At 53.2% G+C, this 25,685-nt stretch overlaps 2 protein-coding genes across 2 annotated transcripts in view; both read left to right on the top strand.

Annotated features, from left to right (window-relative positions):
- The window catches only part of PTK7 (protein tyrosine kinase 7 (inactive)), a 60,679-nt gene extending 51,690 nt beyond the window's left edge, over positions 1–8,989 (top strand). The window contains exons 18-20 of the mRNA XM_070418554.1: positions 6,541–6,692; positions 7,504–7,682; positions 8,136–8,989. Coding sequence (XP_070274655.1) covers positions 6,541–6,692; positions 7,504–7,682; positions 8,136–8,296 — 492 coding nt within the window. The 3' untranslated portion in view covers positions 8,297–8,989. The remainder of the gene's footprint in view (positions 1–6,540; positions 6,693–7,503; positions 7,683–8,135) is intronic.
- Positions 8,990–15,652: 6,663 nt separating this feature from the next.
- SRF (serum response factor) lies at positions 15,653–25,589 on the top strand. The gene is made up of 7 exons (XM_070418553.1): positions 15,653–16,509; positions 18,096–18,362; positions 19,943–20,204; positions 20,757–20,876; positions 21,841–22,032; positions 22,402–22,478; positions 23,200–25,589. The coding sequence occupies exons 1-7, from the start codon at positions 15,997–15,999 to the stop codon at positions 23,293–23,295; spliced, it is 1,527 nt and encodes a 508-aa protein (XP_070274654.1). The 5' UTR covers positions 15,653–15,996; the 3' UTR covers positions 23,296–25,589.
- Positions 25,590–25,685: the final 96 nt, after the last annotated feature.

Genomic DNA, 25,685 nt, shown 5'->3' with positions numbered 1-25,685 from the left:
TGGAGCAGCAGGGAGCATTGAGGTGGAAGAACAGGGAGTAGTGAGGTGGAGGAGCAGCAGGGAGCACAGGTGGAGGAGCAGTGGGGAGCACTGAGGTGAGGCGCAGCAGGGATCAGTGAGGTGAGGAGCAGCAGAAAGCCCTGAGGTGGAGGAGCAGCGGGGGGAAGTGAGGTGAGCAGTGGGGAGCAGTGAGGTGGAAGAGCAGCAGGGAGCAGTGAGGTGGTGGAGCAGCGGGGAGTAGTGAGATGGAGGAGTAGTGGGGAGCCCTGAGATGAGGAACAGTGAGCTGCCTGAGTTTTAGGGGCCTGCTGGCCTGGGTGTGTCCCTGAGTATGTTTCTTTAGGCTCCGAGTGTGGAAACTGTGAGTGGGCTGCCCATGTTTCACCTACTGTGGTTTTTACACTTTAACTCTCACTTTAGCTGTAGCTGTGCAGCCTTTCCTTCCTGTCCTCCTGCCTTCAGGGCAGAGGGCTGTTGTGGGCACAGAGCCCTGGCTGGAGCCTGTGGTGGAGCAGGCCTTGGCTGAAGCAGTGAAGAAGGGAAGCTCCCCTGCTCCCCTGCCCACAGCAGATGATCGCTTCTGCAGCCCGGCTCTCCCTGTCCACAGCCTGCTCCCTCTCCTCTGAGCTGATCCGCCTCCCTCCTGTGCCTGGCACTCTGTTTCTAAGCTGACAGCAAAGTCACCTCGTAAACCAATCAGCTCAGGGCAGGTGGGCAGACACTGGCCGCCGGGCCCCTCCAGGTGACCACCCCTGCCTGGTAGGCTGACTCAGGTCACAGACTCGGGCAGGGCAGGAGGGTGTGCTGGCTGATGAGTCAGGTGCGTGGGGCCCTTGGCTGCCCCTGATCTCTCTGGGGAAGTGGTCCTGTGCCCTTCAGGCTGGCCTCCCATTACAGGTGAGTTTACTTGGCCCAGATAGGGTAGGCGACCTGGCCCCAGGTCAGCTAGAGTGGGCCTTTTGACACCTCGCTCCTGCCTCCTTGACTTCTATCACTATCCCACTGCTTTTCTGAAATCCTTCTGGGGACCCCACCACCACCACCACCCATACCACGTATGGCACCCTGGTTCCAGCTCTGGCTGGCCAGGGAGCAGCCTGCCTACCACTCCAGCTCCCCTTAAAAACATAACTCTGAGAAGCCATAGGACAGGGCACGCTGCTCCAGCTGGTGGGACGTCGGGGCCCCAGAGCTCACAAATCAGGACATGCATGGAGCCTGAGGGCCCTTGGGGATGTAAAATGGAAGCTGCCGGGCATCGCTGGGGCACTTAGGATCAAGCGGGGGAGCTTAGGTAAAAGAGGATGCATGTGCCACATGGACTTCAGGTACCACACAGAAAGCAAGGGAGAGGCGTTCACTGAGATGGTGGAGACTCCACTCCCCTCAGGTGGACAGACAGTTGTGGGCAACAGAAGGCTTCCTGGTGAGAAAGCCATTTGAGTTCAGTTCTCAAGGACAGGAAGTAGTTGAATGGCGGGAAGGGGACGGATTCAGGAGAGAGGGGACTCCAGGTAGGTCTCTGTGGCTGGGACATGGGGACAGGGACACAGGCTGGCAGGACCTTGGTTACCTCTGTCACACGGCCTGAGGGACGGTATTTTACCGAAAGTCATCACCGCCTTCGCTGAAGATCTCTCCCACGCTTTTTTGAAAGAGCATCTTAAATTTGATGGCGGAGCTTCAATGAGTTGGGTTCCACACTCTCTAAGGACAGTACTCAGCATCTGGTGGGGGTGAGATTGCTTAAAAAAAAAAAAAAAGATTTCTGGACCATACCTCACTCAGACTGAGGGAATCAGAAAATCTGAGGGTAGGGTCTAAGGAACTGCAATTTTCCAGCAACCTTTTCAGCCGATTCGTAAGCCCATCGAAGTTTGAGGAGTTCTTGCCGGTGGTTTTGAGACCTATGTGGGTCTCAATCAGTAGTTTTAAAAATACTGCTTTGGAAGGATTCCATGAAAATGATAATTCTTAGAAAATATGTATTAAAACCTGTAGATACTTCCTTGTGCTAGTAATTTAGTGAAGCTACTCTGTTAACTTCATATGCCTAGGAGTCCTGGGGAATGGAAGGAGAAAGAGTTAAGTTTTTTAAAAAATTATTTTTATTAATTTCAGAGAGGAAGGGAGAGGAATAGAGAGATAGAAACATCAACGATGAGAGTCATTGATCGGCTGCCTCCTGCACGCCTCCCACTTGGGATCGAGACTGCAACCGGGGCATGTGCCCTGACCGGAAATCGAACCGTGACCAGGTTCATAGGTCGACGCTCAACCACTGAGCAACACTGGCTGGGCAAGAGTTATGTTTTCAAGGGGAGCTGGAGTGGTAGGCAGGCTGCTCCCTGGCCAGCCAGAGCTGGAACCAGGGTGCCATACGTGGTGTGTGTTGGGGTGGGGGGGGTCCCCAGAAGGATTTCAGGATAGCAGTGGGATAGTGATAGAAGTCAGGGAGGTGGGGGCAAGCTGGAGGGAGGCCAATGGTGGGGAAAAGGGGGAATATGTAATACTTTCAACAATAAAGATTAAATGAAAAAAAGTCAAAGACCCTGGCCCTGGGTGGTGGCACAATTGTAGATAATGCTTGTTAAGTGCTGATAAGATGATGGGGATTTTAAAGTTGGAGAACTGTAACCTGTGATTTCTCTATGGATCACCTTCGAGCCAATGACAGGACGAGAAGTAGGGTCGCTTAGCACTGGTGGACAGAGCCTTATGCAGTCAGATGCCAGGACCTGTACACAGAAAGCCTGTTGTGAGGCGAGCACAGTGGAGTCACAGTGGGTTAGCTGGGACCTGTTGAAAGTTGGAAAGGAAGGGGTGGGTCTGGTCTTTATAACAGCATTTGAACATTAATCCTGTGACCCTCCGGTGGCGGCTTGCCCAGCAGTAAGGAAACACTTCATTGGCTTGGGTCTAACAGAATTCCCTTTTGCCATCCTCACGTAGCCAGCGTTTCCCGAAGCACGGCCTCTCTGGAAGATAGCAAGTTAGTCACCATGCCAAGCCCACTCTCTTGTTTCCCTTGACGAGCAGCAGATTGAGAGCAGACTGAGGGGAAGGGCAGGTGTGATACGGGCACATCACAAAAGCCTTTGTCTGCCCCTTACAGATAGCCAGGCAAGGCTGAGCAATGCCCTGGGGTTTTGAAGCCTGAAGTAGAGTCCGTTCACTCACGGTGCCCACTTCAGTGGTCATCTGGCCCTCAGAACACTTGGGGTGTTCTGAGGATGGCAGTCTGGGGACTGGGGCGTGTGGCCTCTGCTTTTCCTTGGAGATGCAGTGCAGGCTCTGCCCAGGGAGAGCTCAGTGATCCTGTGGATCTCTTCTCAACCCTCCTCACTGGCACACACGTTTGGCTGGAAGCTATCCAGAGATTTTGTGTCATTACTTTTTTTTTTCTTTCATCCTCACCCGAGGATATTTTTTCCATTGCTTTTCAGAGAGAGTGGGAGGGAGGAGGGAGAAAACATTAATGTGAGAGAGAGACGCACATTGACTGTTGACAGGTTGCCTCCGCCCATGCCCAGACTTGGGGCAGGGAGCAAACTTGTGACCCTCTAGGGCACGGGCTGGCGCTCTAACAGCTGAGAGACACCGGCCAGGGCTGTGTCTTCACTTTTGATAAAGAAAATGCACCAAGAAGATGAGACTTTGCCCAGCGTTCGATGGTGCTTGTGCAGCGAGCGCCTCTGCGTACGCGGTGTCTGTCAGTATGTTGGCTGTGTCGAGGGGTCTGCTTGGTGGTGGTTTGGATCGGTGCTCACAGAACTCCCTGCAGTGGTGGAAATGTCCCGTATCTGCTGCTGTGCAGTGCGGTAGTCACTCGCCCCAGGTGGCTCCTGAGCACAGAGAATGTGGCTAAGGCCACCGAGAAGCGGAGTTTTTCATGTTTATTAGGTTTTAGTTAACATAGTCACGCAGGGCTCGGGACGACTGTTTCGGACAGCACAGATTTAGACCATTGTTTCTTAAACTGTTTTGACTGAAACCCACAGTAGCAAAAAAAGGTACATTTTGCATCACAACCCAACAACATTGGCATGGTTATATATTTTAAAAATAAAAATGTTATGAAGGATACCCTTACGAAGTAATGCACTCTGATATTTTGTGTTCCGATTTTTAAAAATATGTTTTTATTGGTTTTGAGAGAGAGAGAGAGGAAGGGAGGGGGAGAGAGAGCGAGAGAAACATTGCCCAGATGTGAGAGAGAAACATCCATCGGTTGCCTCCTGTACCCCAACGGGGACTGAACCCGCAACCTGGGCATTTGCCCTGATCAGGAATCAAACCGGCAACCTTTCGGTGCACGGGACGACGCTCAACCAGCTGAGCCACATGGCCAGGGCGATGTTCAGTTTTTTTAATGCTGGTTAAGATGAACTAAGTTGGTTTCAGGACATATTAATAGGTTGTACACACAGTTAGCAAACCACCACTGGAGGCGGTTGGCTCTCAGGATGTCACTGGCCAGTGCACACCAGCCGGGATTTGTCTATGGAGTGACCCCTCTGCCAGCATCTGGCTCAGCTCCTCTGGAAGCCAGGCTGGGGAAGCTGCTGAAGGGCCAGGCTGAAGCCAGCACCCCACTTCTGGGGGCAATCAGGCCAGCAGGCAGAGTGGTTAGGAGTGATTAGGCAGGCAGGCAGGTGAGCGGTTAGGAGCCAGTGGTCCTGGATTGTGAGAGGGATCCCAGATTGGAGAGGGTGCAGGCTGGGCTGAGGGACAGCCCTCCTCCCGCCCCTCCCCCCGCTCCCGTGCATGAATTTCATGCACCAGGCCACTAGTATAAAAGACTAAGCGACCATCTGACCAGCTGGTAGGTATGATGCACACTGACCACCAAGGGGCAGACGCTCAACACAGGAGCTGCCGAGCTGCAGTGACTTGGCAGCAGAGGTTCTTGGGTTATGTACCTGGAACTGGAGAGAAGGGAGCTCGATTTTGGGGCGCGTCACCTGAGAACCACTGTCTCGCAATCCGGGACCTCTCAGGGGATGTTGGAGAGCCAGTTTCCGCCTGATCCCCGCAGGCCAGGCCAAGGGACCCCACCTGCGGAGGTACCCTGCTCACTCCGCAGACCACCTTCGAGCTGCGGTGCCACCCCAGGTTTAGTCAGCCAGAGAGGACCGCAGGAGGTTGGCTCCAGAGCGTGTCCAGCCCGTCTCGCCCAGTCCTGCCCCACCGGCCACTTTCTAATTAATTTCCTTTCAATGTGCATGAATCCATGCACCGGGGCACTAGTTCTATATAATACAGTCACATGGCTCAACAATTTTAAAAGGGAATTAGTGAAATATATTTTTAACTCCTACCCTTTGGAAAGAGTTTGTTCTTATTTTGTAGAGCTTCTCATAGTCCTTGACTCATACCTAGATATCTTAAAGAAATTCATGCGTGTGTGCACCCCTAAGAACGGTCATAGGAGCACTGTTCTTAATAGCATAAAGCTGGGGAAAAAAATCCAAATATCCATTGGCATTAAAATTATTAAATATAGTATATTCAAGGATGAAAACTCAGTAAAATAGTCCCTGCACCCCATCCCAAAGGATGAATCTCACAATGCTGGGTGAACAAATCAGGCAAAAAAACATACTCTTTGTATGCTTCCAGCCTTATCTGGTTCCAGAATGGGAAAACTGAATGATATTGCTTAGGAACGTGTGTGTAATGGTAAAACCTAAGGGCTCCCTCCTCATCATGCTCTCTCCCTCCCCTCCAGAGGTAACCACTGTCCTGCCGTTATGGTCCTAATTTCTTGGCTGTTCTTTCTGGTTTTACCTTTACACACAACGTTCCTAAACAATAGAATTCCGTTTCCCCGTTTTGGAACCAGGTCAGGCTGGAAGCACACAGAGCGTATATGCTCTGGGTGCTAGCGTTGTTGGTTTGTGTTTTTCACTTAGTGATTGTTACCCGGGTCTGAGCTTCATAATTATTTGTGGAAGTGCACATGTATTTGATGAGCTTTTCTAGATATAGTTTACCACTTAAAAGATACAAATTAAAAAGTTTTTCTACCTTCTCTCTAGTCCCCAGCTCCCCGCCTTGGAGGCATATGTGTTTTGTGTATGTGTCAGTACACACACACACACACACACACACACACACACATACACCTTTTATTTGTTTTGTTCTGTATATGCAACTAGTAGAAAATACGTAATTTTGAAGTAAAAAGGAAAAGGAACAACCCGTTAGGATGTGAGCTATGATCACTGACGGGTATTTTTCTCACGCGGTTACTATGTGCTCTCCCCACCCACGTGCCACTCGCCTGTCCAGCACCTGCTGCGTGTCCAGGTGGTCCCAGAGCTCAGTTTCATTTGGTTCTGTTCTTCCAGCAGCCCAGCGAGGCAGGCACTGTTATCCCCGGTTAACAGAGAAGGAAGCTAAGCGGTTGTGGCTTTGCCTTGGGCTTCCTGAGCCTCACACCGGTGGCATGGAGACCCACCAAGGGTTGTGTGGGGGTGGTCCCTTGGATCCCCGAGACGTGGGTGCTTTGATGAGTGAGTCCCTTTCTTGCTCCAGGTGGCCCTGTGCACCCAGGTGGCCCTGGGCATGGAGCACCTGTCCAACAACCGCTTTGTGCACAAGGACCTGGCCGCTCGGAACTGCCTGGTCAGCGCCCAGAGACAGGTGAAGGTGTCGGCCCTGGGGCTCAGCAAGGACGTGTACAACAGGTAGGATGTGGGTGGGTGGGGTGAGGGGTAGAGGGAAGGTGTGGGAGGTGTGGGGGAGGGCTGCTTAGTCTAAAGCGGAGAGCCCAGGAAGGGACAGGGGCTTCCTATCCTCTCTCCAAGGGTGCAGCAGGCGTCCTAGCCATTGGGACACAGGTCCCTGTCGCTCATAGATTTTTCTGTAGTGATAAAATATTACAAACCTTTAAAAAATAACTAGTAGGTTTTATAACAGTTTGTATGTAACTCAACTATTTGTGTGGTTCCCTCTGTACCTTCCTGAATTCACTAATTACTATTTTGAATCCTAAGACTTGAAGCTCGGCGCCAGGGCCAGAGATGCTCTGGGACGCCCATCCACACTGCAGAGCGCCTGGGGCCGCCTGGGAACTCCCCCTCCAGTCACCCCAGCGCTCAGTCATACGTCAGTCATGCTTTAGTCATGATTGATGTATTACTAAAGCTTTTTAAATGTTCTTTCCACTTAACATGTTCTCCTTTTTCACGGTTTTAAAACCAGTGCCAAAAGTATGTATGATTATTAGCTTTTTATTTTTATATTAAAATGTAGGCAGAATTTGGTTTTAAAGGAATTTTTAACCATCAACCCCATGTGGATGCCCCCAGATTCCATTCCGTGTACCCCTCTGTTACCAGTTTCTCTTGAGTGCCTTGAGGTAGGAAAGTTGGGTTCTAGCTCTCGTATGAGACTCGGACCTGGGATGAGGGATCTGTGGTCCCTCACCACAACCCACCCGCCTCTGTGAGCCACGGAGGCCCCGCCCCCACCCCCACGTGTGGTTTTCTTCTGCAGTGAGTACTACCACTTCCGCCAGGCGTGGGTGCCTCTGCGCTGGATGTCCCCCGAGGCCGTCCTGGAGGGTGACTTCTCCACCAAGTCTGATGTCTGGGCCTTTGGTGTGCTGATGTGGGAAGTGTTCACCCATGGAGAGATGCCCCATGGCGGGCAGGCCGACGACGAGGTGCTAGCAGGTAGGCAGCTGTGTTTCCCAGGGACCGTTCCACAGGTTTTTCCAGGTGGAGAGTTTGCTCAGGATCCTGGGGGCAGCTCAGCCTGCCTCCCCTCAGGGCTGGTCATAGCAGGTACACATATAGGGCCACTCCAGGTGTTGAAATACCTTCATGTTGGTTGGTAACAGCCCTCGCCCACAGTGACCACTCCAGCCACTGACACCTGCCCCCATGCACTGGTTGCCTCCTGTGCTGTGTGGACACAGACCCACCAGCCCGGCAGAGCTGGGGCCAGGGAAGTTACCCCTTTGGTTGCGAGATACTTACCCTGTACTCCTTGAATCAGTGCCCACCAGCCACTGGCCAGTGGCCCCCACCCCAGGTCGCCCTCCAGTGGCTGCTTGTGGGTACTGCCGGCTCCACAGAGTGTTGGACAGGAGGTTAAAAGTTTGCCTAACTCTCATTTTCCTGCAGACTTGCAGGCTGGGAAGACCAGACTCCCACAGCCTGAGGGCTGCCCTTCCAAGCTCTACCGGCTGATGCAGCGCTGCTGGGCCCTCAGCCCCAAGGACAGGCCCTCCTTCAGCGAGATTGCCAACACCCTGGGAGACAGCCCCGCAGACAGCAAGCCATGAGGAGGGAGCCCAGGCAGGCTGTGCCTCAGGCTGGCGTGGGCACGGGGGGACCTCCTGACAGGTGCCTGCAGCATGATGGGCAAGATCCCTGTCCTCCTCGGCCCTCCGGGCCCCACCTTGGCCCCACAGGCACTGCTGAGGTTTGGGCTGGGCCTGCGATTCCCTCCTCTCTCTTACCCTCAGCCCTTGGGGGGGGGGGTTGACTCGGACCCGGACTGGTGACTAGGACCTTGGGCTGGGCAGCTTTTTCTGCCACCCCTTCCCCCATCAGGGGCAGTGTGGGTGCCTCAGGTAACACCCATTTCTGGCCTGGGTCTCCGCCCCTTGGCCAGGTGCAGTTCCGCCCCTCACGTGCTAACTTTTCCCAGGGCAGGCGAGGCTGCAGATGAGCCGGGTTTGAGGGGCGTTCCTTAATATACTCAAATTCCTGGGTAGTGCTGGCCCACAGGGCAGAATATTTTATCACCTACGGGTCTGCGCCAGAATCGCGGAGGACACAGCCAGCGCGTCCTCCCCACATGGACTTGTGCACGCTGACCCTGACCTGTGTCTCCTCCCCACCCTTCTCTCCTTTCCTCATCCTAAGTGCCTGGCAGATGAAGGAGTTTCAGGAGCTTTTGACATTATATAACCCGCCCTTTTTGTATGCACCACGGGCGGCTTTTGTATGTACCGTACTCACAGCGTAGGGTGGGTGGGCATGGGAGGGAGGGGTGCGCCTTGGAGGAGATGGGGACGGGGACCACCCCTGCCTCACACTTTTATTGTTGTTGTGTGTTTGTTGTTTTTTTACACTCACTGTTCTCAATAAAGAAGCCTTTTTTACAACCTGTTTCTGATGCTCATTCTGTGCCGTTGCCCATGAATCGTGTCCCATCTTCCCTTGCTTGTCAGCAGGGGCCATGTGCCTTTATGGAGTCTAGTGAGGCTCGGACGGGAATAACAGGCAGACACTCGTCCTTCTTTCTGATCTTTGTGGAGCAATTAAGAATGTGGGCTTAGGCCCTGACCGGTTTGGCTCAGTGGATAGATGGTCGTCGGCCTGCGGACTGAAGGGTCCCAGGTTCGATTCCAGTCAAGGGCATGTACCTTGGTTGCGGTCACATCCCCAGTGGGGAGTGTGCAGGAGGCAGCTGGTCGATGTTTCTCTCTCATCGATGTTTCTAACTCTCTATCCCTCTCCCTTCCTCTCTGTAAAAAATCAATAAAATATATTTAAAAAAAAAAAGAATGTGGGCTTAGGAGGCAAGACCACCTCTTGTCCATGGGATCCTCCTACTGCCAACCACTTGTTCTCTGCCGGCTGGCCGAGCACTCATGCTTAGGTGGGGAGGGTGGAACAGTGAGGGCGGAGTTAGAGTGGGTTTGGAGGAAGAGTTCATGACAGATCCAAGTCTCTGAATACCTTTAAGACTTTAGGAGGGAGATGGAGTGGAGAGTATTGAGCAAAGATGTTGCTCGATGCCCGAAGCTCCAGAGCCCTCCGCTGATTCGATCCTGCCTCTTCTTTACATAGACCCGTTTCATCCGTTACTTTCTTCCTTATTCCAGTGACTTCAGCCTGTACCCCATCCTAAAGAAATGAGTCCTTAACTCTGAAATTGCTCTAGTTCATTCTGTTCCTCACCATACTTCTCAGTAATGAGAATAACAGCTAATATTTATTGAATACTTGCTCTGTACCAGTCACTTTGCTAAGCACTTAACATGCATTATCTCACGTAATCTCTGTGACTGCTTTGTTAGCCCGATGTTACTGTCCCCATTTCACAGATTAGAAAATGCTCAGGGAGGCCAGATAGTTGCCCCAGGTCACACAGCTGGTAATTGAGCCACTTATTGATACACAGTGCGTTGCATCCCACAGATGTGTTGGAATAGAAAAAAAAACCCCAAGAACAATTTCTCTAGAGCAGTGTTGTGGTTTTTTTGTTGTTTGTTTGTTTTGGTAAAACATGAATTCTGATCCATGTTCCTTTAAAAAAAAAACCTATGTTTTTATTGATTTTAGAGAAAGGGAGAGGGAGAGAGGTAGAAACATCGATCACTTGGCTCCTGCACACCCCTGACTGGGAATCGAGCTTGCAGACTGGAAACCAGGCATGTCCCCTGATCCGGAATCAAACCAGTGACTTCTTGGTGCCTGGGACGATGACACTCAAGCAACTGAGCAACATGGCTGGGCTCCGGAGCAGTGTTTCCAAGCTGTGGGCTACAATTAGCTTTTTAAAAATACGGAACGTGATAGAAACCATCTTTTACAAGGTCTTGTTTGTAATATTTGATAGACATTTGTGTATACTGGGTTATGTTATTAGTCAGCTGCTGGGTGGTGATCCTGCATAATAACAGTCACAACAAGTCTGAGTCACAACAACAATTTGTTTTTCTCCCTCATAGATCTGAAGGTCGGTAAGGTTCAGCTCATCTTGGTTGGATCTAGCTAACTTCAGCTGGGCTTGGTTGTAGGCTGTAGGACGGTTTGGGGTCTAGCCTGCTGGTCCTAGAGCATGCTCTCGTGTAGTAGCAGGAGCACACGAGATCAAGCCAGATCACACAAGCACATGTGAAACCACAAGTCTGTTAACATGCTATTGGCCAAAGCACGTCACATGTCAAAACCCAACAGCAGTAATAGGTTCTGCAAAGTCGCATGGTGAAGGATGGGGATATCTAACTCCCACACAGGGTGTGGAAAATTGGGAGCAAAAACCTAATTCCCCGTTCATTGTGATGTGAAAATGATTTCTTTTTTTTAAAAAATATATTTTATTGATTTTTTACAGAGAGGAAGGGAGAGAGATAGAGAGTTAGAAACATCGATGAGAGAGAAACATCGATCAGCTGCCTCCTGCACATCTCCCACTGGGGATGTGCCCGCAACCCAGGTACATGCCCTTGACCGGAATCGAACCTGGGACCTTTCAGTCCGCAGGCCGACGCTCTATCCACTGAGCCAAACCGGTTTCGGCAAAATGATTTCTTAACATGGGTTGCACTCAGAAGGACTCTTGAAGGTCATTCACCACTAATCCTTTCCTCTCTCCTGGTCTTTCTTGACCATTCAGCGGCGGCTAACATTGTCGGCCACGTGGCCTTTCCAAACTTCCCTCTCTGGACTGTGGTGATGGCCTGCCATCGTCATCTTTTTCTGACTAGGCCTTCTCCAGCTCTGGCTGAGGCTTCCTTCTTCTGCCTGCCCGGGAGGTTACTGTTTTTCTGAATTCTGTTCCTGGCCATCCTCTCTGTGTTCTCCCCTGCAGGATCTCACACCACGTGGCTTTAATTGGCCCTTTAGCGTGGACAGTTCTCAAAGCATTCGCTGCAATTCCAGCCTCTTCCTCAAGCTTCAGACACACCTACCCATTTCCTTTCTTTTTAACATTTAAAAAATGTATATATCTGTATTGATTTCAGAGAGGAAGGGAGAGGGAGATAGAAACTTCAATAAGAGAGAATTATTGACTGGCTGCCTCCTGCCCGCCCCCTACTGGGGATCGAGCCCAGAACCTGGGTATGTGCCCTTGACAGGAATCAAACCCAGGACCCTTCAGTCAAACAGGCCGACACTCTAGCCTCTGAGCCAAACCAGCTAGGGTTCAAGCCCCATTTCTTAGAGGACATTTTCCTCTGCTTGTTTCCCTGGGCCCAACCTGAACTTCTCTCTCCCAAACCTGGTCCTCTAGCCAAGTTCTCTCTTTCCATTAATGGTACCACTGTTTGAAGACTTTGTTCACAATCTCTATCATGAGTCTCCTCTCTGTGTACCCCCCCTCCCCGTGCAGCCTGTCCCCAAGATCCACTTATTCTACCCTTTCCCTGTTTCTATCGTTGCTTCATTTTAAGAGAAAAAAAAATTGTATAAAAGTAATACTGATCATGGAAGAAGTCAAGCGGTGAAAACGTGTACAAAGCAAGGGGCCCGCTCTGCTCGTCCCTCTCGCCCTCTCCAGTGGTAAACGTTAGTGTTTGGAGCATGGCTTTCCAGACTTCTCCCAGGCACACTGTCCAAGACCTCCTTTTGTTTCCATTCCCTCTAATGCTGCCATTACAACTGAGACCTCTTCTGTGTGAAGAATCCACGCGTAAAGGTTAACTCCAAATGGAAAGTTTTAGAGTGTGAGTAATTTTTTGTGTGACTAATTTTTAAAAATACTCTTTAGTTTTTGATCTGAATGATAGAAATCAGGAGAAGGAAAGAGCAGGGTGGGAATGGTGTGGTATGAGGGGATCTGGCTGGAATTCCGATGCCCTTCTGGGGGTACGTCAAGGTCTGGGGTGGATGTAAGCTCCCACCTTCCAGGGGACTGCTGTGATTCCGGCCTTATCAGAGAAGCACCAAACTCACATTCCAGAGAGGCCAGACGGGACTTATCTGAGCTCAGGGGGCTGTATGGAGTCTATAGTGAGCCTGAGAGCAGATGCCTCTTCCATGGCCACCATTCAACTCAGCTCTAGGCTGTAGTGCTCCTGTGGGCATGTCAGCCTGGAGTTACTAAAAATTCCAGTCTTTGTGTGAGGTTGGATATTCAGATTTTTATATAAAACCTGATTTAAAAATATTATGTAACCCAAACAAAACACATCGATTCGGGAGGACCACTATGTAAAGTATGTGATTGTCTAACTACTATGTTATACACCTGAAACTAACACAAAGTAATACTGAAAGTAAACTGTAATCTATACTAGTATATATAAAAAGCTAATATGCAAAGTGTCCCCTTGGGAGTTTGACCGGTAGATAGGGAGTTTGACGGCACACTATGATGTGCGCTGACCACCAGGGGGTGGTGTGGAACATGGCAGGTGACCAGCATCAGCAGCGGAGGTGTTGGGGCATTGAGGGAGCCAGGGAAGGGGGAGAAGGGGAGGTGGGGCGGGGGGGGGGGGGGACCGTGCCACGTGCGGGTGGCAAGGGAAGGCGGGGAACCTGATCGGCCCTGATGCCAGCCAGGCCTAGGAACCCTACCCATGCATGAATTTCATGCACCAGGCCTCTAGTTTAAAAAATAAAGTAAAATACGTTTATGAACCAGTGTGTGTGTATGTGTGTTTAATCCTCACCCAAGGATATTTTTCCATTGATTTTTAGGGAGAGTGGAAGAGAGGGAAAGACAGAGAAAAATTGATATGAGAGAAACACATAGATTGGTTGCCTCCTGCACGAGCACTGACCAGGGCCCGGGCTGAGGAGGAGCCTGCAACCTGGGCATGTGCCCTTGACCGGAATTAAACCTGGGACCCTTTGGCCTGGTCCGCAGGCTGATGCTCCATCCACTGAGCCAAACCTGTTAGGGCTGAACCAGTCTTTTTACTGACTTTATCTACATCAACAGTTTTAGCTTCTGAACCTGCAGTAAGCCAACATAGTGTGGGTGTGGGCTACCCAGTGGAGATGGCCGGCAGTGGTTGTCTTCTGGGGTGCCACTGCCACTGCTGTGTCTAAACTAGGGGACTCACACAGAACAGTCTAGAAGTCAGGCAGGAATGGACCACGGGCTGTGATTGTAGAACTGTTGCTCACATCGCAGTCCCAAGCACCATCTGTGGCCCTGAAGCCCTTCTGTAACCTATTTATCTATTTGACCTGTTCTTCCTCTTGAACTAACACATTCCATATGTTTAACTGCCTATTCTGTAGACTAAATTAGGAAAAAAGAGCTCTTTAAAACTACTGGGAAAAGGGAAACAGGAGGGCTCTTAATTCCTTTATTTAGAGGTTTGATGAACGAGTCCATGTTTTTAATTATACATACACACATAGCTCACAAAAACACTTGAACATACTTTATCTCAGTATTTCTCAGTTTTGGGACTGGGACACAGTAAGATAAGCTGTTGACGTCATCCAGCACACACGTGTTGAACCATATGAATGACGCTATCCCACCTTCTAGACCTATAAAAGGGAAATTTTATATGGTTCAACCCCAAAATAATGGGAACAAAAGTTTCATGCAGCAATATTTTACCCTTGCTTCTTGTGATACTCATTTACTTTAAATGCTGGTTGCAGCACACTCAACTGGTTTCATTCACTACCTCTTAGTCTTCACAGCTTCTTAAGGTAGGAATCATCACCCTCTCCCCCGCTATTGCACACAGAGGATGTTCATCTCAGGGATGCCGTGATTGTCCCAGGTAGCTCCTATTAACTACCCCTTCCTTTGTGCTTTAGTCTTTATCTCATTTAATCTGCAGTAAGAACCTCATGGGATGGGGACCAACAATGAGGAATAGGAAGTTTGGAGAGGCCAGACACTTGTTTCTGGCACACGGCTAAGAAGAGAAAGATTCCAGATTTGAAAAATTTATGTAACAGCAAAGCCGAAGCTATTTTCACGGCTTTGGAGCTAAGGCCCAGAACGAGACCCTGGACCTGGCCTTGCAGCACCCTAGTTCTAACTTTTCTTCTTCGCCTGTGGGCTTTGCAGAGAAGGGCGTGTGTGTGTGTGTGTGTGTGTGTGTGTCTGGCTTAAACTTTCTGCTCGGCTACACTTTTTCCCAGGCCTCTGCACTGGCTGAGGGGTGGGCTTTTTCCTGGGACCACCCCCTCCCCATCCCATCCCGCAGCTGGAAGTCTTCACTGATCTCCATCTCTCCTCCCTGCCCCCATCGGGGAGGCAGACTATCTCCCCGGTCTTTTCCAGATGTACGTCTGCCAAAGACCTCCCCCAGTATAGATGATGATGAATGAGGACTGGAGAGCCGGCCTGGTGGGAAAGTGTCGTCGCCTTGAAAAGAGAAAGAGAAAGGAAGTGGGGGGGGGGGGGGGGGGAGAGTTGGAACGGAGTGGCCAGGGGGCGACCAGTCTGGACACTAGGGACCCACGCCCCCGCTACTCGGCCAGTTCCTTTGCCTCCCTGAGGAAGGCGTGGGTAAACGCTCCAGTCCCGCACCCCGGCGGAATTGGGGCTGTTACAGCCTTTACTGCGGCCCGCACAGTGCACTCAGGAGCTGCCCAGTGCCTGTCCCCAGCCCTCCCAGGGCCGGCTCCCAGCGCGCTCCCTCTCCGCCGCAGGACCGCGCTCCAGTCCCTCCTAGGGCTCCTCTCCGCAGGCCCCGCCCAGTCCTCCTACCACTCTGTCCTGGGGGTGGAGTCGCACCGCCTCTCCCTTTCCTTTAAGAGGCGTCGGCTCCGCCCCTTTCGGAGTCGCGGTCTGACGCCCGAGGACTGCAGCGAGTTCGGCATGTTTATGCAAATAGGCGCCCCCTGTGGGCCAATGGAGAGCGGAGGTGCCGGAACGATGGACCAATGGGGCGGGGGCTTAGGGGCTCACCATATAAGGAGCGGCCTCGCCATAAAAGGAAACATTGTATCTCTTTATATGGGGGGGAAGGGTCGGGGGATCCCTCGCCGCCTGCGCGTGGTCCCGGCCCCCTCCACCCGCCGTCCCCGCGGTGGCCAGCAGCCTCTGCCCCCGGGGGGACGCTGACGGCCGCCGGGCGCGCCGCCGTAGCATACGGATAGGGGGCGCTCCGCGCGGCCTGGGGCAACCCGGGCCACAGGGGCAAGAAAGTGAGGGCCCAGGTCGGCCCGGGCGTGCAGGGGCCCCGGGTTCGCAGCGGCGGCGGCGGCGGCCGTGATAGCGGCACTAGCAACAGCGGGAGCGCCGGGTTGAGCCGGGAAGCCGATGGCGGCGGCGACGGCTCCGATTCCTCGCTGACTGCCTGTCCGTCCTCCTGCACTGAGCGCCATGTTACCGACCCAAGCTGGGGCCGCGGCGGCGCTGGGCCGGGGCTCGGCCCTGGGGGGCAGCCTGAACCGGACTCCGACGGGGCGGCCGGGCGGTGGAGGTGGCGGCGGCGGCGGGACTCGCGGGGCTAACGGGGGCCGGGTCCCCGGGAACGGCGCGGGGCTCGGGCCGGGTCGCCTCGAGCGGGAGGCTGCAGCCGCCGCGACAACCACCCCGGCACCCACCGCGGGGGCCCTCTACAGCGGCAGCGAGGGCGACTCGGAGTCGGGCGAGGAGGAGGAGCTGGGCGCGGAGCGGCGCGGCCTGAAGCGGAGCCTCAGCGAGATGGAGCTCGGCATGGTGGTCGGCGGGCCCGAGGCGGCGGCGGCGGCCGCGGGGGGCTACGGGCCGGTGAGCGGGGCCAAGCCGGGCAAGAAGACGCGGGGCCGCGTGAAGATCAAGATGGAGTTCATCGACAACAAGCTGCGGCGCTACACGACCTTCAGCAAGAGGAAGACGGGCATCATGAAGAAGGTACGGGCCCGGGAGGCCGGCCGGCCGCGGGGAGCCGGGAGGGTGGGGACGCGCAGGGGGCGCCCGGGAGGAAGGCAGCGCCCGCCGCGGCGGAGGTGAGAGGCGGCGAGTCCGCGGGAGGCGTGTGGGAGGAGATGGCTCTCACCCCGGGACAGTGCAAGGGGAGGGGCCGCCGGGGAAATGTGGGGAGAGGGGAGTCGCTGCGAACGTCCGGAGCAGAAGGGAGAGGCGCCGAGGTGGGAGTGGCGGGAGGGGAGCCGGGCCCTTGCCGAGGGAAGGGGCGAGGCGTGGGATCGGGAAACCCAGGGATCCATAGTAGGTCCGTTGCACTGGTGTTGGGGAAGGGCTCCCCCAAATCAGGGAGCAGAGGAGCAGGTATGGAGGTGAGGAGGCTGGAAGCGGTGTCACAATGAGGGAGCTGATGTGGGAGGAGGGTGGGCACCTCCGAGGTAGCGCTAGCCGGAAGGACAGGCGAGGCTGATGACGGAATGGGCTCCGAGCTCCAGGTGAGGGAGCAGGGAGCAGGGCAGGAGGACGGATGCCGCCCTGACTTGCAGGGGCCGAGCCAGGTCCTGCATGGCCGTGTGTCCTGAATGCCTCCCGCGGAGGCCTGCACACCCCCGGAGACAGGCTTCAGAGTCCTCTGCCTCCCAGACAAGTGGGATGCCCAGCCCTGGGGAGAACCTGTGCATGGAGTTTGGTGGGAAGGCGGGGAGGTTTGCAGATGTACCTAGCAAATCCTTTTCTGTCAGATTACCCCGTGAAAAGGGGCGAGGAAAGGAGTTGTCTTGGGGTGTAGGAGATAGGGGACAGGGTGGAAGAAGGAGAACTGGGAGGGAAACAAGAAGCTAGAATTCTGGAAAAACTGGCTGGGGTTTTGGTTTGTCCCCTACAAAAGTCAGAGCTGCTTCCAAGGTGGGTTTGTGGACCTTGTTGGCTGTGAGGAGACCATCCGTGGGACCATCCCGTTCTGGGCTCATGGCAGGGTTGTAGCTGCTGAACTAGCCCCCACGTCCCATCAGTCCAGACACTGTTGTATGAAGACAAAGGAAGAAAATGGGTAGCACACACAGTAGTATAGGGCAGAAGACAAATGGCAACAGGTTAGTGCCTGTGCCGTTTCTGGGAAGAAACATGGGGCATTTTAGAGTTTAGGTGGCTCCTAAATGCTACACATCAGCCCTGATGTCTTATGTGGGTCTGGACAGTGGTGACTTCTAGTACAGCAGCGAGGTCGTCCTTGTCCTTGTGACAGTGAGGAGGGGATGGGAGCCGTCTCTCTGTAAGGCCGGGCACCAAGCTGTGGTGAGGGGCAGCTCCTTGGGCCCCTGTGTGTCCGCTGGGGTTGTATGTTCTGTCAAGAGGGGGTTGGAACTGTGTGCAGGTGGGCAGGGCTGCCCCTCAGAGAAGGGGCATGGCATTTTCCTGCTCCGCTTCACCTTCAGACATGCTGGTAGGACCACCTCTGGAGAGGAAGGTCATGATGGAGTGGGGCTTGATATCCCCGTGTACCGCCCTCTCTCCTGCTTCCCAGGCAGGTAGAGAGAAGTCTGCTGACCTCCCCATCTACTCCCCGTTCTCCCCAGGCCTATGAGCTGTCCACGCTGACAGGGACACAGGTGCTGTTGCTGGTGGCCAGCGAGACGGGCCATGTCTATACCTTTGCCACTCGAAAGCTGCAGCCCATGATCACCAGTGAGACTGGCAAGGCACTGATTCAGACCTGCCTCAACTCGCCAGACTCCCCGCCCCGCTCAGACCCCACCACCGACCAGAGGATGAGTGCCACGGGCTTTCAGGAGACAGACCTCACCTACCAGGTGTCTGAGTCCGACAGCAGTGGGGAGACCAAGGTGTGTTTGGGTCCCCCATCGGAGGGAAAGGAAGGGGAGGGACTTGACCGGCAGAGAGGGGAGGGGGGCCCCTCTCGCTTCCTCACCAAGGACAGGTGGTAGGTGCCCACTGGTGTGGAGTGGAGCCGGGTCAGTACCCTTCATCCTAGGGGACAGGTGTCCATCCTCGCTCTCCCGACGGGAGGCTGGCCCACTCGATAAGCGGGCGGCCTCCGTGCCCATATAAGGCCGGCTCCGGCTCTGAGCCGGCCTCCCGCCTGCAGCCCGCCGGCCTGGCAGGGCCCTCGCATTCCTCCCGCCAGCTGTCTCCCGCTCGGGGTGGGGGCGTAGCTCAGCCCGGCCTCCCGCAGGCGGCGCACTGGCGAGTAGGAAGTAGCCCTCGTGGGTTCCAGGGCCTGGGAACCCGGCACTGTGTGCAGGTGGGCTGGCTGCCTGGGCGCAGACTACCTTCCTAGCCAGCCACCTACCTCCTCAGGATGTCCGGCCCGGGCACCTTAGGGAGGGTTTTCCCGGCTGCTAGGGATGCCGGCCCTAGTTACGCCTCCCCTTCCTTTTCCCGGTAAGGAGAGGGGGCGGAGCTTCCTTCCTAGTTCCTCCGGGTACTCCGCCTTCCGGGTCCTTCACCAACTGGCCAATTGGAGGGAGCGGCACTGTTTGCCTTAGCAACGCCTTCACCAATCAGGGGCTTTGAGCGCGTCTGCTTAGCAAACATCCCGCTCTGACCAATCCCCAGTATTTGAGCCCCTCAGTCCTCTGGGCTTGGCTCCCAGCCCCCGGTGGTTTCCTCCTTCCCCTTCTAAAAACAAAGGCTCCCTGAGGGGAAAGTCAGTGCTTTAGACTTTCCCCTCATGTGGTGGCATCTGTAATAATTTTTAAACTCTTAGCAGTAGGGCTTATTCACAGAAAATTATGCTGGACGAATCAATACTTTTGGTAATTAAAATCTTAATTATTTGTCATAAAGTGCCAACCCCCTAAAATCTCTCTCAAGCCATAAGTTCCCTATAGAACTTTGGGTCCCTATCCCAGAAGCCTGGCAAATATGAGCTGGAAGGACCCCTTTAAAGAGGGCACAGTAGCCCAGTCCTCTCACACTTACAGAAGAAAACTGAAGCTCAGAAAGAGTAAGTGATTTTCCCAGGGTCACACAGATGGCCATTGCCAAAGCTGGGAACAGACGCCTGGTGTCCTGATTCCCCAGCCAATGTGATGGCCATAGTCCATTGGGGCAGAACTCAGGGAATTATGATGATCATATTTATCATTATCTTATGATAAATAAGAGCAGCAAATACTTACTGCTCTTTGTATGTGCCAGGCATTGTTCTAACTTCTTTAAGTATGTTAACCTATTTATTCTTCACAACACCTATGGGGTAGGTATTACCCTCCTTTCATAGACAGGAAACTGGAGCATAGCAGTTCAATAACTTGCCCATGGACCAGGCAGCAGATAAAGGTCAGAGCTGTGATTTGCACCCAAGCACACTGGTTCCAATCTGGGCTGTCAATCCACATTAAGCTCCTGCAGGGGCAGGGTCTGGTAGAGGCTCACTGCTCCATCTCTACTCTGGGTGTAGGACTCACTGAAACCGGTGTTCACAGTCACCAACCTGCCGGGTACCACCTCCACCATCCAAACAGCACCCAGCACCTCTACCACCATGCAAGTCAGCAGCGGCCCTTCCTTCCCCATCACCAACTACCTGGCACCAGTGTCTGCTAGTGTCAGTCCCAGTGCCGCCAGCAGTGCCAACGGGACGGTGCTGAAGAGTACAGGCAGTGGCCCTGTCTCCTCCGGGGGCCTCATGCAGCTGCCTACCAGCTTTACCCTCATGCCTGGTGAGTCACAAGGGGCAAATTGAGCATGGGAAGAGTGGGTTTAGGGTTGGCACAAGGAGAACCTCTTCCCCTGCTCAGAAGGAGGGTGGACAGGGGGCCAGGGCCCAAGAGAAGCCTATTCTGTCCCGTTGGCAAGCATGCCCCTCCCCATTGGAACCTCTGTTATCCTTGTCAGTAAGTATCAGCCATATGCTCTGGCCTTGTCTAGCCAGCCCAGCCCTGTGTCCCCCATTGCCACAGGGACAGTAGACATTCTGTCACTTCCCTACCTCGACTAGAGGGCAGATCATGTCCCTGATGGGTCATACCAACTTCCTGAAGAGGAAAGAGGCAAGGCCTAGGAAGGGAGGAGGAGGGAAGAGCAAAAGCAGAGTAGAGAAGCCCCTGGAGACCAAGATTCAGGACAGGAAGGGCCTTTTTGGCTCCCACAAAAGATAGCGATGGGAGTTGGGGAGCAGTGTGTCAGACCCTGGGCATGTGGGTGTTTGAGGGTGCTTGGTGCAGGTGGTGGCTGGGTAGGACAGAGCACAAGTAAGTCTCTGTGTCTCCTAGGTGGGGCAGTGGCCCAGCAAGTTCCAGTGCAGGCCATTCAGGTGCACCAGGCCCCACAACAAGCGTCTCCCTCTCGAGACAGCAGCACAGACCTCACGCAGACCTCCTCCAGCGGGACAGGTATAGCTTGAAGCTCTGTCACTTCTTAATGTGGAAACTGAGGCTTTTGGCTTAACCCTTATCCTAATCCTTAAGAGAAAGTCAGGTGGGGGTGGCTGGGTTTTGTATTCTGCCCTGCAGTAGGGCTGTGGATTCAAAGAAGAAATCAGGGACCACTGAAGCCACCCTCCTCCTTATTCAGATGAGAAGCCTGAGGCCCAGCAAGGAGAAGTTACTTGCCCAAAGATTCACGTTTGCTTAATTACCAGGAAGGATTTATAGAGCAGTTGTCTCCTTGTGGGAGGGTGTCCTAGGTTTAGAGTAGCCATAATTTCCCGCAGGGTCTCTAGCCATTCCAGATATGATGAGACACTTTCAGAATAAAATTACTTTCAAGTTCTTGTTATTTACAACCTTGTTATACTAAATGTAATCTGTGGAGGACCAGCATCACCCTGGAGCTTGAGAGGAATGCAGACTTTTAAGCCTCACCCCAAACCCACTAAATCAGAATGTACATTTTTAACAAGAACCCCAGGTGACTGTATGCACATTCACATTTGAGAAGTGCTAGTTTAAAAGATGCATTTGTTAGCCACACATTTAGGAAGAAGGAGGAGGATGAAAACAAATAAAAATAATGAAGCTCCCTAAAGGGGGAGTAGTATCTGAGTTTCCTTAGGTTGGGTCAGTTACTGTAATCTTTGTTTTTCCCGGGGCCTTAGGGTCTTGGAGTAGAGAATCCAGCAAACAGACAATTAAATAGCATGATGTGGTAGGATACAATTAAAGGCTGGTGCTGTGTGTTCAAGAAAAAATAAGGCTTTTCTTAGTTGATGACAGATAGCAGAGGAACGAGTCTTGTCTAGCTGCTGACCTGGGAAATGGCTAGAGAGCTCTGGCGGCTTGGAATTCCTGGGGGTGGGATGGGAGATATCAGTGGGGACCAGTGTCAGCCTCACTGACATGTGTCTGTATTTGCCAGTGACCTTGCCCGCCACCATCATGACGTCATCTGTACCCACAACTGTGGGCGGCCACATGATGTACCCCAGCCCCCATGCGGTGATGTATGCACCCACCTCGGGCCTGGCTGATGGCAGCCTCACCGTGCTCAATGCCTTCTCCCAGGCGCCATCCACCATGCAGGTGTCCCACAGCCAGGTCCAGGAGCAAGGTGAGTTGGGGGGCAGGGCTGAGAAAAGGAAAACCATTATCTCCCTTATACACACACACACACACACACACACACACGCTTTCTCCCCCACCCCCGATATATATGTCCACACATACACAAACTAGGATGCTCATCCATGCTTCTACACATATACACACAGATACTTGCATACACACTCTGGTGCCCATGCTTGTCTGCTTAGACACTCATGCACACTTGAACACTCACACACGCACTTGGACACATTGGACACTCACCCTAGGGCATTTACATCTGAGACTCACCCAGTCATATGTGCATTAATCAGCTCCAATAACTGGAAGTTTCTCTTGAGCAAGCAATTTGAGTATCTCCCGTTTCCCAATGCAGGTGGCGTCCCCCAGGTGTTCCTGACAGCACCATCTGGGACAGTGCAGATCCCTGTTTCTGCAGTCCAACTTCACCAGGTAGGTGGGAAACCCTTTCACCCCATCCCAGCCAGCCAGCTACTTTGTTTGTTATTATTAATCCTCACCCGAGGATATTTTTTTTCCATTGATTTTATTTTATTTTTTAACTTTTTCCAGGTCCTCTTTTTATTTTTAAAAAATATATTGTTATTGATTTCAGAGAGGAAGGGAGAGGGAGAGAGAGAAACTTCAATAATGGGAATCATGGATCGGCTGCCTCCTGCATGCCCCCTACTGGGGATCACAACCTGGGCATGTGCCCTTGATCGGCATTGAACCCAAGACCCTTCAGTCCACTGAGCCAAACCAGCTAGGGCTTTTCCATTGATTTTTAGAGAGAGTGGAAGGGAGGGGGAGAGACAGAGAGATAGAAACATCGAAGTGAGAGAGACACATCAATTGGTTGCCTCCCGCATGTGCCCTGACCAGGGCTGGTGATCAAGCCTACAACCGAGGTACATGCCCTTGATCAGAATCAAACCCAGGACCCTTCAGCCCTTGGGCCAATGCTCTGACCACTGAGCAACTAGCTAGGGCCAGCCAGCTACTTCTTTATCTTGACCTTGGGGATTCTATTACTAGTTAGTCAAAGCTAAGATTCCTAGCCAGAAGGCCTGTTTTCCTGGTCAGACCTGTGGTGGGCAGGCAGGCAAGCAGGAGGTCTGAGCTGGCTGATGTGTTCCTGCCCTCATTTCCTGACATATCCGCTTCCCTCCAGATGGCTGTCATAGGGCAGCAGGCCGGGAGCAGCAGCAACCTCACCGAGTTACAGGTGGTGAACCTGGACGCCGCCCACAGCACCAAGAGTGACTGATCTGCCCTGCCTCCCTGGACAGATGGCCCAGGGGACGGCACCACTTATTTATTGTTGCCTTTTCACGTTTTCTTCACACACATGACGGGCCGCAGGAGGGAGGCGGGGAGGAGCAGTGGGCAGCCACAGGACTGAGCCCTCTCACTCCAGCCAAAGAAATGGGCCAGCCTACCCTCCACCCCGGCCTCCCTCACTCTCCCCTCCTTCTGGCTCCACCTCCCATTCTGTTGATGGTGGGGCTGCCCTCCCTCCTCAGACTTCCCTTGCCAGCTTGGCTCCATGTTTGCCATGAGTATTAGCTTTCCCAGTGGACCGTGCCCCACCTACCACAACAGATCTTTGTGGGACTAGGTACCATCCTCCCCGCCACCTCGAGGAAGCAATGGGGTCCTCTGTCCAGCCTCAATGCTGACCCCATGTCAGTACTGTGTCTGCCACAGGCTGGGTCAGTAGAGCCCGCCCCAGGGAGCCATCTGGGGAGATGGGCTTCTTCCCTCATGCTGCCCGCCTGCAGCCCCTGCAGCTCCAAGTAGATGGGCCTGTGCAGGGAGCAGGTCCCCCGGGCCGTCTGCCCTGCCTTGCCACTCCCTTGGGGACTCCAGGGGCTCCTGGGTTGGAGGGAACCATCATTGTTCTTTCTTCCCGTCTTCCCCCCCTCTCCTCCCAGCTGCTTTACTTAAAGTTGATTTTGAACTTTTTATTTGAGGAGACGAAGTGAAAACAAATCTATAAATATATATTTTTAAAATATTTAACTTTTTTTTATGGAGTTTTTCTCGTCCCCCTCCCTGCCCAAGCTCCCCTTCCCTGGGGAGCCCTGGAGCTCCTCAGAACTGGCTGGGCCTCTGGGGACAGAGCCACCCCCTGAACTTGGGGCCCACCAGTGTGTGGGGGAGATTCTGGGATTGCCCGGTCCTGGGTTATTTCCAGGAGAAAACCGGGGGAGGGGCCCTCAGGCCATGCCACAGTGGGATGGGGAGGGTGACCCACAGCTCTGGGCCTCTTTTTGCCCTCTAGGGCTGTTGCTAGGGAGAGGGAAGAGGGAGACCAAATGGTGGGGTGTCAGGTAGAGGAAACTGACTTCATTTGTGCCACATGCATGGGCATTGCAGCCTTGTGCTCCCCAGGCCTGCAGCTGCTTGGGGCCCAAGTTGCAGTGAGCAGGGTGGGATCTGGGAGGGGGTGAGAGGCAGGAAAGGGGCTCAGAAAAATGGGAGCAGCTCTTGGGCTGAGTGCAGTGATAGGGGAACCAGAAGTGGGCAGCTCTCCCAGGGAGTGAGCAGCTACTGTAACTTTTTAAAATTAAGACAAAAAGCCTTGAAGAAAATGACTTTATTTTTCTAAGTGTAACCTCAGTATTTATGTAATTTGTACAGGGGCCGTGCCCCACCCCCCTCTTCCCCCTTTGGGGTAGACCTTCAGGGTGGGCCAACACGGGGAGGGTCTTTTACCCTGTGTCAGAGCCCATCTTCACCCCCAGTATCCAGAAAGGAAGCTTTTTCAGAACAGGGCAGCAGTTGGGGTGGAGTTTTATTAACCCTGTGACTGCCTTCAGTAGGAACTAGGCTGCTTCTGTGATTAGGTGAAGGGGTGGGGGGAGATTTTACGCACAGCCTAGTTATCAAGGGGATGATTTGCCAACATTTTTTGAGTCCCCCCTAACCTCTAACCCCCATTGCTGTCTTGCCCCAATTTCGGGTGCCAAGATAGAAGTCACCTTTCTGGGCTTTCTCCTGGAGAGAGCTGGGGCTTATGGGTGGCTTACAAGGCTGGGGCATGGCAAATCAGGGGCCAGAGAGTGGGGGGGCTTGGGACTCAGGTCTGTAACTGCCCAGCCCTTTTCTCTGCTCTTGTTTCACTCCACCCTCACCCACTCACTTCCCAACTCCCCCACCAGGGGAGGAGACCTTGATGAATTCCTCCTCTCCTTCCCACAAAAGACAGACCCAGTGAGTGAATCAGGCAAAGTGCTTATAATGTGTGTTATGTGAGCATGGCCTTGGGAGAACATGCGTGCATCAGGGATAAGGTGGCATTTATATGTGCAGCAACCCTTGGTGTTTCCCTTCCTTGGTGGCTCTGGGGTGTGTGTGTGTGTGTGTGTGTGTGCATGCACACGCGTGCGCACGCTTGAGTGAATGTGTGTGTGAATGTGGGGTGTGTATGTCAGTGATTTCTACTTCCTGGGATGCTGACCCAGGAATAGTGGACATGGTCACAGTCCTATGTACAGAGCTTTCTTTTGTATTAAAAAAAATACTCTTTCAATAAATGTATCATTTTTGTGCACAGACTGTGGGATCTTTGCCTCTGTTTTTCCGTCTAGGGCGTCGGGACGGAGGTATGAACAGGAATTAAAGCCCAAAAGCTGCTGCTGTGAGAAGGAAGCC

Source organism: Myotis yumanensis, unplaced genomic scaffold (assembly GCF_028538775.1).
Source record: "Myotis yumanensis isolate MYYU_CA2020_CCGP unplaced genomic scaffold, mMyoYum1.0.hap1 SCAF_6, whole genome shotgun sequence".
Taxonomy (NCBI): Eukaryota; Metazoa; Chordata; class Mammalia; order Chiroptera; family Vespertilionidae; genus Myotis; species Myotis yumanensis.
The sequence above is the reverse complement of the archived record's forward strand: the minus strand, read 5'-3'. Positions and strand labels throughout refer to the sequence as shown.

Excerpts from the sequence above, each read along its gene's own strand:
- SRF (XM_070418553.1), top strand. The coding sequence starts at position 15,997 with ATGTTACCGACCCAAGCTGGGGCCGCGGCGGCGCTGGGCCGGGGCTCG. Across the intron at positions 16,510-18,095 it reads AGACGGGCATCATGAAGAAG|GCCTATGAGCTGTCCACGCT; the intron begins GTACGGGCCCGG and ends CGTTCTCCCCAG. Across the intron at positions 18,363-19,942 it reads ACAGCAGTGGGGAGACCAAG|GACTCACTGAAACCGGTGTT; the intron begins GTGTGTTTGGGT and ends CTCTGGGTGTAG.